Below are 11,769 nucleotides of genomic sequence, written 5' to 3' on the forward strand. Positions count from 1 at the left end.
TTAAATTTTCAAGGTGGATGGGATGGATCATTAGTTATTAACACACAGTCAATCTACTGCTTTGACAAGGGGACACGAGTTTCATTCAGTAAGGGACAATTCCAAGTTGTGTCACAGAGTTTTTCTCTAATATGGTTGTTAATAAATATAGAATAGCTTATATATATACCTCCAGGGGTCTTGAATTCTAAACATGATAAACACTATTTAAAAATAAGTATGATAAACACATTGGGACAAATTGAGGAGCGATCCATACTTAGAATGAGACAACCATAATCTTTTATATATGCTTTTATATTGGGTTGCTGTATTTTTTTATATTTGACATCCATATTTTTATGGGCATCTTCTCAGCCACCTTGTTGGGTATTTGCATGTTGTGGCCTTTGTGTTTATAATTGAGGAAAAGAAAATGTCCAGTAAATATCAGAAATGTAAGAAAGCATCGTTGAAAAAATGAACATTCCTTTAGAAGCTGTACATGTATTTGTTGTGAACCTAATGTGAAGTCAGTTTCTGTGTAATGCTTTATATGTCTAGTACTGTCATCAATTTCTAACTGTGAGTGAATTGTAATGATTGAATAATTGTATGGTTGTAGACCTGTTGTTCTCTGAGGTGAGACTTTTTAATGGAGAGATCGACTTGCAATTCTTTCCTTGAAGTTAGGAACCACAGAAAACCAATTTCAGACAACCACCACTGTGGTAATTGTGGGGTTCAAACCTGGGTCCTCACAATGCAAGTCCATCACTATGACCACAGCAGCTAATTATTTCTTGTACAGACCACGAGGTGGTGAATTTATTTGAGTAACCTGAACTTTACTGTGTTCTTGGTAGAAATTCTCTTATACAGAATTTTTTTTGTTAAAAGTTCTTTATATCTGTAATGGAGCCATTTCTTGTACTTGACTGATGTGTCATTGTATAATTTTAATATTCTAACAATGTACTGAGTGCAGCATAGCTTTTCTTTTCTCTTTTGTTTTTAAACATTGTCAATGAAAATCAATTCATATTACTTATTGTAAAAAATTTTCTTTTATTTAGATTGGTACTTCACCCAATGTCAATTCTTGTGATATTAGACTTCCTTCAATATCATGGTGGTCGTGTGCATACACCATACACTCCATTGAATGGTTTCTGCGATTTCATGACAAACCATTATTTGGAAAAATGTCATCAAGAAATTCTTTGTGCCTGGAGTCACTTGTGAGATTTGTATGTTCTAGTCTCTCTATCTTTGATCATGATGTCGTAAGGACTCAGTGTGTTCGTCTGCTGCGATACTTGCTATTAGGTGAACATCATGTATCCAGTCCTCAGTGTTGTTTGGATATGGATGCATTTTCAGTGTTATTGTTTCTCATTCTTTCTATGCCGGTATTGTTCAAACAAAATACAAAGACAAAACAGTGTTTGATGTGCCCTCTTGGGACTGAATTAGATAGGCACTTGATGCACCTCATGTTCATTTTTCACATGGTACAATTACTTCTGTCATATGACTTTGGTGAAGGTGGCATGGAATATGATGCATCCACTGAAGAATCTACTGAGAATGCTGAAAACAGTGATAGTTCAATCGCTATGAGTTTTTTTCGTGACTTGAGAATGGCAGCAGGAGTGGATGACACCAAACCTGTTCCTTCCAGTTATACCATAATTCACTGTATAAAGAATGGCTCTCTTCCTTTTCTTCGATGTGCTGCTTTATTTTTTCATATCATGAGTGACACAGCTTCTCCAGATATATTACAGGACTCAAGTTTCATGGAATTTGAACACATCTGCAAGTACTTGGGATTACCAGCTACTATCAAAGAACTGTTGTCATCACCATCGCTGAAGCAATTAGCTCTGAAGTAAGTTATTGAGATTTAGTAAATTAGATTTAGAATTTATTTGTTGGTCCGCATGAGTAAAAATCTTCTAATTTACAGAATGCAAAAAGAGAAAAAAAATTATACATTCAAATTGGTTTTGCTATTTAGGGGAGATGGGGACACTAATGTTTTTCTTCATTACAATGAATAGGGCCTAGAATAAAAATAAATAACAATATGACTCTTTTAAGCAATCACTTTATATTTTAATTGTAGATATCAATTTTGTACGTTTTGTATTTCGTTGATCTAAGAATCATTGATTTTTTTAAACCAAATTTAGTCACCTTTTTCCATGTGAATATCTAGGCAGCTGCATTTGGATAAAATAGTCAGTGGTCATTTTATCATGACAACCTTCGCAATTTTATGTAATTGTATTGTATATTTTTAACCAACATGAATGGGGTCATTCAAGTATTACGTCAGCATCGAGGGGGAGGGGGTTTCGGATTTGCTGACTTCTGGATGACAAGGGAGGAGGGGGTTTGAAGGTTACTTATGTCATCAACCACCCCTTTTTAAAGATATGAAATATTCTAAGCTGCTGACGAAATTTTGATGACGGGGGAGGGGGTCAAAAATGGCTGAAAATCTGCTTATGTAATACTTGAATGGCTCCAATTTGACAAACGAAAGGGAATGAAGAAAAAGAACTAATTCGAGGATTAAAGAATTCCACACTTGGAAATTTTCTGCAGCTGAAGATTGCATTTTAAATTCCAGTGAGATGAAGTTGGACTGAGATCTCAGTTCCCCAATATGTTCCTTGCAATAGGTTAAACAGAAAAACTTATTCATCTTCACTTGGTATCCAGTAAATTATACTTTGTAGAAAAACAGAGTTTAAAAAAAACCATATTTGTAGACATATGCCAGTTCACGATTGAACTGAAGAGACAATTTTCAGATATTTTCATGGCAACAGTGCATTGAATTGCAGAAAATCGGAAAGAAACTATGATGTACTATAGTGCATCAAATACCTGAAATTTCAGAAAATGGTGCATGAAAATATAATTAATAAACACCACAGTAGGTCAATACTCTTTAATGGTATCAGCTTCTGTACATGGTAAATATTGCTTCGTAAAGAGGAGGGTGAAAATGCACATCACATTCGTTGTTTAGATGACTTGGACAAAATACTTACCTAGAGAAAATGCTGAATTTTCAAGACGACATACAAATAGATATTTCCTCGCCTTACCTTAACTCTCTCTCTCTGCGATATCGCAATTCATGGAACTTGCAGGTAATCTGAACATATTTCATTTAAACATAAGAAGTATGCGAGAAAATTTTGATCAATTATTAGTATATTTAAATAGATTGTCCCTTTCGTTTGACCTGATATTATCATCAGAAATTTGGGTAAAAAAATAATGAAATAGACCTTTATAATATCCCCGGTTACTATAGCTTTTACCAATGTCGTTCCCGAAATAGATCGGGAGGTGTTATAGCATTCATAAAGGACCATTTGAGTGCATTTCAAAAATTACAAATTAATATGATTTCTGCAGAAGCATTATATTTATATCATGATCATTTTGATGTTTGTGTAATTCTTTTATATCAATCTTTTGATTTTACTGTCTTTGAATTTTTAAATGAATTTCGATCAATCGTAAATACTATAAAATATAAAAATGTCATATATGTAGGTGATATAAATATAGACATACTGAAGATAAATAATGAATCAGATGAATACACATGTCTAATGGCTGAATATGGATTTCAGTCATATATAAATAAACCCACTCGCTTATATGCTTGTCTTGATCATGTTTTTGTCAGAAATTATAAATCTGATTGGAATTTTAGTACTGCGATAATTGAACTCAAAATTACTGATCAAAATATTCTTCTGGCCATTAATCATAAAATGTAAATTTTCTGATAATATTGAACACTTGGATAGTAATGAAACACATTTAAAAAATTACCATTTAATTGATTATTGCAAATTTGAAACTTGTATTAGAAGCTACAAATTAGATGAAAATTTGTATAATGAACAAGCTGTAAATTTTTTGTATGAGAATTTTCTTGATATTATTTTCAAACATAAAAAATTTTGGGAACAGCAATCATCGAGAAATAACAGTAAAAAACTCAAAAGTGAATGGATCACAACTGGAATTAAAAAAATGATTGATTATAAAGAAAAATTGTACAAAAAGCATAAACAAAACCCTTCAAATAATTGTTACGAATTAGCCTATAAAACTTACAACAAAATGTTGAAATATAAAATAAAAAAAACTAAACAAGATTATTATCATACTAAATTTATCCTCTGTGGTACAAATTCCAAAAAACAGTGGAAAATTGTAAATTATATTGTCAATAAAAAAACCAAAAGTTTTGTTATTCCAACAAATAGTGATTGTAGATGATTTTCACCTTTTTTTTATAAATGTTTGTAATTACCATAATACTGACATACCTCCTGAACAACAATACATACATAACTTACAAAATTCTATGGCTATAATTCCCGTTGAAGAATCTACAGTAAGACGAATAATATTTGGATTAAAATACAACAAAGCAGTTGGATATGATGGTATTTCTGCCAAAATGCTCAAAATTGTATGCAAATATCATGCTCATTTTATTACATATCTTATCAATAGATCTCTTATAGAAGGTGCTTTTTTTAAAAACTAAAAAAAGCTCTTTTTATCCCTGTCTATAAAAATGGAAACAAAAATGAATTAAATAATTATCGCCGATTTCAATTCTTCCAATAATGTCTAAAGTTGTTGAAAGTGTGATTAAAATGAAAATAATGGATTTCCTAAGTACAAATTCGTATTTTTTGGACTCTCAGTTTGGTTTTCTGCAAGATAAAAATACGGAAATGGCAATTTTAAAACTAATGGAAAATATCCATAAAAATATAAATGAAGATAATAAAACATTGACCATATTCTTAGATTTAAAGAAAGCTTTCAATAGCGTTGATCATAAAATTCTTCTGAATAAGATTTATCATTCTGGTTTGAGAGGCGCTGTGTATAATTGGCTAGAATAGTTATCTTGTAAATAGAATGCAAGCTGTGAAAATTGGGAATGTGGTTAGCGGTTATAAATATATTAACACAGGTGTTCCTCGAGGATCAGTTCTTGGGCCCATATTGTTTTTAATTTTTGTTAATGATTTAAAGTATCTTCAACTAAATGGACATTTAATTAGCTATGTTGATGACACAGCCATAACCATAGCAGCAGAAAATTATAATATTCTGAAAAATCATGCAGAAGCAGATCTGTGTAAAATAAATATTTGGCTGAATAGTAATAAACTAGTCTTGAATCTTAATAAAACTACATATATCAACTTTCAACTTTATAATGATAATAGAGAACAATTGAAATTGCAGTGTCACAGATCAGGCTGTCCTTTTCATCATTGTGTATGCCTCACGATTTCTGAGGTTAATGAAATGAAATATCTGGGAATAACATTAAATAGAACTCTTAAATGGAAATCCCATGCTATTACAATCAGTAATAAACTAAAATATATCAATATAAGATTTTACCATCTGAAAAACATAATTTCAAGTGAATTTCTCCATACGCTTTATTTTGCATGGGTTTTCTCTATTTTACAATACGGTATATGTATCTGGGACGGTGACTACAGATCTAATTTAGAACTAATAAAAAATAATTTAAGGAAAACCATCAATGTAATATCTAGTCAATATTCTTACTCATCAAATATTGATTACAGTTCTGATTATAGATTTGATACACATAAACTTTATTTATATCGAGTTTTACTGTTTCTACAAAAAAACCAAACGAGGTTCACATTGCAACACACTCCTATACAAACAAGACAATGTGGATATCTATATGAGGTCATAAAACCTAAAAAGACACTTATTCAGAAGCAATTTTTATATTTAGCACCAAGATCTTATAACACATTAAGTAATGATATAAAATTCGAAAGAAACATTAAACCGCTTCAAAAAATTGCTTGTAGACTACATAACTCGTGTTAACTCAATCTAAAGAAACACCAATATCTGCCATGTGTTTAACTGTATTTTATTTTGTGAAATGAAACATTACTGGTGGAAATAATAACCATACCTCGTGCTGCTGCCTACTGTTTGATCAACTTGTATTATTTATGTATATTTATGATGCTGTGTGTATTGTGTTTCAATAGCCTGTGTTTGCCAATCGATAAAATTATTTGTGGTTTGACCCCCCTGGACAAATCATATATAGATCTCTTGGGTCTATTATGGATATTTGCTTTTGATTTCCCCCCCCCATCCCACTGTAATATGTTTTGTCTTCCCCCCCCCCCCCGTTTTGTATGGTTTGTGTTAATAAATTCTAAATTCTCCTACAACTTGGGTGTTTCAAGGACCAAGGGGAGTTAGAATAGTTACATCACTTTATCATGCATCACATCTGCCATTTCTTTGTCCTGTACAGTGAAACTTTTCTAATGATGAATTTTATAATCATCAATTATTATAAACTTATAATAATGATGCTCACAAGGTCAGAGAAAATCACCATTATACATGATTTATCCTTATGAATAGTATATATATCAACCCTGGAAAGTTTATCAGAACCAGCGAAAAATAAATTGTTATATAGCATAGGTGCACAACCTTTTTGAATTCCCAAGAATTTAGAAAAACCCTTCTTTTATATAGTTAGTCTTTACATCATGAAATGAAATGACTGATAAAATTTCATATTTATAGCTTCAATGGTTTCAGCTCAACAATGATGAGTCAGTCAAGACATGTTATTTTATATATATATTTTACTTGATTTGTTGATAAAATATCTTTTCTTATTTTCTCAACTTGTGACCTTGAAATTTTTCTGAAAAATTACTATTTTTGTGTATTTATGTATTAAAAATAGTTTGTTATAATTTTGAGAATTTCTCTTTTCATACATGTACAGTTGGGTCCGACATCCTCGTATTCTCCATCTTCTTTTGTTGCCATCACATCCAGTGGCAACAGTCATGGCTGCTGATGATTATCAAAGTGATGTATTAGTCCGTCACCCACTATCAGTAAATCACTTGATACCATTGCCCAATGATTATAGTGAGCTCATCAATAATGTCTCATTATTTTGTTGTCCAAATTCTGTTGGAGATGATAGTAGAAACCCTACCATGTGCCTTGTATGTGGACAAGTGTTGTGTTCTCAGAGTTATTGTTGCCAGATGGACTTGGATAATCAGTTGGTTGGTGCTTGTACATACCACTCCTATTATTGTGGTGCTGGAGTTGGAATATTTTTGCGCATTTGGGATTGCAAAATTCTTCTGCTGTCAGACAAAGTGAAAGGTGAATGTTTTTATTATTCAAAACAATCAAAAAATTTACTTTCTTCATTATATGTATTTTATTAATGCTTTGAGCAAGGCAATCCCATCTTACAAGAGAAATTTTCATGTGATTCTTAATTTAAAAAATATTAGGTGCACATGTTTAAAATGCCTATAATTAGCAATCTTACATGACTTTTTGTTTAGTCAATCATCCTATACCACATTGGTTGCATTTATTAAAAGTTATTAGGGGATGATGCTATTTATATTTTACTAAAAGAGAAAAAAAAAGTCTCGTTTTGAGATTAAAGGGACTTGTCATAAATGATATGCTCAAGCAGAAAGGTTTATATGTTAGAAATGTTGTTCAGAATTTAGCACAAGGCTTTGTGAAATGAAGTCATCATTTTAAGACTGATGTTGCCCATGATATGGGACATATATTAAGACCTCAATTAACCCATTACCTTTTTAAAACTTTCAATTTTAAAATTAATCTAAATGCATACGGAATGATACATTTCCTGAAAGTTTCCCTGTTGCAAAGAATTTACTTTTACAACAAAGTCGAGAAAATCCAAATTCTTTGCGCCACTAGAAATTGAATAATGATCTTCAATGAATAACCTTTACCCACCTTGATTTAGGTTTTAATTTTATTTATATTATTGTATAAATATTAACTAAAATCAACTGATTCAAACTTTCAGGTTGTTTCATGGCTTCTCCATATGTTGATGATTATGGTGAAACGGATCAGGGTCTCTTTCGTGGAAATCCACTTCATTTGTGCCATGAAAAGTATGAGGAACTAAATGATTTATGGTTAGGACATAATATTCCCGAGCATGTCTCCCATACGATTGAGCAATCTACAAGCCTGCCTAATTGGCAGTTTCTCTGATACTGATTTTTTGCATTTTCTTTTCTTTTCAAATGGCAAATATTTTTTTCTTTTTATGGTGTGTTTAATTTTTATCAACTTTGAAGTAAAGTGATACAATTTGTTTTTTGCATGTCTCATTTTTCCCAGTTTACCTGCCAAATTAAGCCTGTGAATATGCAAATTTTCCTAAATTAAAAGTGTCTTTTTATATAAGGCTTTATCAGTGTTTTTACAATTGCATTTGGTAATGTTTGGCTGTATTTGATAAGATATTTCAAGAGAGCTTGTGTGGTGATAGTTTTTACACTATTGATGTTGGTATAATTAATGTGCAGAAGGACATTGGATATGAGAGTGTCAAAAGAATGCATAGTTGTAGCTCAGGAATCAGCAAAGGATTAGTCATACTCTGTTGCAAAGATTGTTTCCTAAACAAATAAACATATATATATAATATAAACATACTGATTAGTCATCAGTTTAGGAGACTCAAAAGTTGTCCTTTGTATTTTCAACAAAAGGGGGAAAATATTGAATGCTGCAGACTGTCAATAAAATTGGGTTTTTTCCTATTAATTAAAGTTTCAATTTTCAGTGAACTGGTCATGATGAAATTCAATGCTTGTGTGTCAGGAGCATTATGTGTGAAATTTTCTGTAAAAGGGATAAAATTAGTCATTTTCATTCTTTTGTATAATTAGTTTCTTTTTCTTGTATGTTTTCAATGTTTTATTATTGATAAAATAGTCAATTCTATGCAATTGAAATGTAATTCAGTCAGCACAACAATAATTGTCCCTAAATAAGACAATGTATTTTTAGTATTTCAGGCTTTTATTTTGTCAATTTTTTTAAAAGTTAATTGTTTTTAAAGCAAAGACAATGTGTTTATGTATGCCATATCTGTTTAGGTGCAGCACCACATATTTTATATACTTCACACATTATGATAAATATGGTATTCGGAAAAAAATAATTATTTTTAGTTGGGGCAGTTATATTTTTGAGCAGGCAGAACTGATGTATTTTTCTTTTATTTCTTGAGATTCCAGTAAATTTTTCATTTCCAAAAATTAGCATATTCTGTATTGAATAGTGTGAGAACCACTTTTCCAGCTTTTTAAGATGCAAAATGACTAGTCTACTTCTGCAATATTTTAATTTTTATGAATTTCATAGAGCAGCAGTTTGAGTTATGGTTGGTCAATGTGGGGGCAAAATCTGAGTCTGATTATTCAGGGTTTGCACACTGATTGAAAAAAAAAAGTTCATTTTTTTCAAGTTTTTAGAAGTCCTTGAAAAAAACTGTAATCATTTTGTATTTCTTTTGTTTGAAAAAAAAATTGTTTACATTTTTTCCATGAATTTTTATTTCTCTCCCCCCCCCCCCCACCCTCCATCACAAACTGTTTCGCCATGATGAAAAAAACGAAAATATCAAACCCAATGAGTTACAGGACAATGTTTAAAACAGGACGTGGTCAGGCACACCTGAGTTATTTCTGTCCTTTAAAAGATGTTGCCTAAAATCTGGTAGCAAAACACTGCATCTAAGATGTTGCTTCAAAATATTTCAAACTGTTAAATTAATGAATGCAAGTTGTATATATGACTGTGCTTTCTGATTTTTTTTATTGTGTATAAATTCCAATACTATTTCAAACGTTGAATGATTTCTGCATTAATGTAATTTGTATGTTAAATTATGATGGCTTTTTTTCAAAAGCAAAACCTTTAGAACTTGATATTGTCTACAAAAATAAAATTATATACAGTGAAACCTCAATATAACAATATTCTACAGATCAAGAAAAAATATAGTTGTAGAGGGATTATTGTTATATATCGAAAGGCAATCACATGCTATAAAATTTATGCTTGTTGGCATCTTTTCTAAATTAACATTATTAGTAACACCAAAAGATGTGCTTTTGTGTATTTATTTGCCACCAAAAATTTTTACTTGATTAACAAAATTCAGTTAGGTGAATTGCCCTATAAAGAGGTTTATTGCAATACATTTTGGTTTATTACACCAAAAATAATAATGCCAAAAACTTCAACACTTTCTGTGATCAAACACTGATATTATTAGGCATACTCGGAAGAACTAAAATATGTGACAAGATTTTTAAAAAATTGAATATTTCTAATTAAATATTAGAAAATATTGTTGTACAGCTATTTCAAAGTTGCCTAAAAAATATCATAGAGGCGTTTATCATAGTAAAGTATATTGTTGTACCCAAAGGAGTTTAGTATCAGACTTATAGGCGATTCCAAACAAGGTTTGAAAAATATCGTTGTGGAAGGATTTATGGTTACATCGAGTATTATTGTGGTGAGGTTTCACTGTATCTTTAATAAACAGCATGGCTGTTTACAAGAACGCTATTTATTTAAACATAAGGATTATATATATCGGGAAAGAAACAAAGAGACATGTATAAAAACAAACCGCATAGACGCCATGACTTCCTCATTTGAAATACTCTCGAACACACTAGGCACAAGAGCTGATCTCAGGTGGCACCTATATTTGTGGTGTAGATCAGCTATGACCATTATAAAGTAGCATTTCAAACTCAAATTTAAAATGAGCAAATGTTGTTTATAAATAAAAAAGAAATTGAATTTATTTGATCTGAAAAAAAAACAACCATTTTTATCAACTGCGATATGAATTTCCTTGAATTTTTAAATTTTCCCTAGAAAAGTGCTTGAAAGTCCTTGGATTTGTTTACTTCCAAAGAGTATGAACCATTTTATGAAATGATAGTTTTCCTTTCCTTTTTTGACACATTTTTTTCCAATGGGGTTTGAATTATAGGGTTTTTGTGATGTTTTTCTTATGTAAATTTTCACTTGATTTTTTTTTTTTTCATATGGAACGTGTAATGTATTATTCTGATGTGTGTGTTGAGAAGTATTAGAATATTTGCTGTGTTGTACAGAGACGTATAAGGATTTTCTTTTGTTGGTGTATGATTGACTCAGTCATTTTGCACAAAGTTACTCTATTTATTTTTAGTTTGTGAAATAAATTAGTTTTTCACGAGTGGTGGTTGGATTATGTGCGTGTGTTCGTTTTTCTTGTTTTTATAATTGCTGCAAATTTTTACTAGGTTTTTGTGAATTATTTTTTTTTAACCTCAGAAGAAAAAAAGCTACAAATAGTTATATAATCAGCACCACGAAATTCAGATTTTTCTTTACTTGTGAATCGGTAAATTATACTTTGGGAAAACTAAATAGCAAATCAAGGAATATCGAATAACATTCATAAAAATTCATATAAATCAACTGACATGATGCGAATAATTCACGGGAACCAGGATCTGCTGTAACGTAGTCGTACACTCAGTGATGGTAACCTCTTCCAGCAAAATTTCCCTTTTAACTAAATTTTTCCCACACATTCTGAAAAATGGGCTGCCATGTAGCGGGAAAAATACATAATCAAGTATTTTAAAGTATGCAATGCATACTTTAAAATATTGTATAGAAAGTTAAGAAAGTAATAGAAAGTATTGCAATGCATTAATTTTTATTTTTTTCAAAAAATTCTTTTGTTTGATGAACTCGCAAAATTTCCCACAAATGCTACGAAATTTCCCACTTGGGCAAATTTTGGCCAATTTTTCCCAC

General features: G+C 30.8%; 1 protein-coding gene across 2 annotated transcripts in view; it reads left to right on the top strand.

Annotated features, from left to right (window-relative positions):
* The window catches only part of Ubr1 (Ubr1 ubiquitin ligase), a 62,044-nt gene extending 50,865 nt beyond the window's left edge, over positions 1–11,179 (top strand). The window contains exons 10-12 of one of the 2 annotated variants that reach the window (XM_089246719.1): positions 1,056–1,873; positions 6,857–7,251; positions 7,946–11,179. In XM_089246719.1, coding sequence (XP_089102845.1) covers positions 1,056–1,873; positions 6,857–7,251; positions 7,946–8,139 — 1,407 coding nt within the window. In that variant the 3' untranslated portion in view covers positions 8,140–11,179. The remainder of the gene's footprint in view (positions 1–1,055; positions 1,874–6,856; positions 7,252–7,945) is intronic. The other variant, XM_089246720.1, reaches the window with a different exon arrangement.
* Positions 11,180–11,769: the final 590 nt, after the last annotated feature.

This window comes from Pholcus phalangioides, unplaced genomic scaffold, assembly GCF_987345545.1.
Source record: "Pholcus phalangioides strain wild (caught in Gottingen) unplaced genomic scaffold, Ppha-v1.0 ptg000017l_1, whole genome shotgun sequence".
Lineage (NCBI taxonomy): Eukaryota > Metazoa > Arthropoda > Arachnida > Araneae > Pholcidae > Pholcus > Pholcus phalangioides.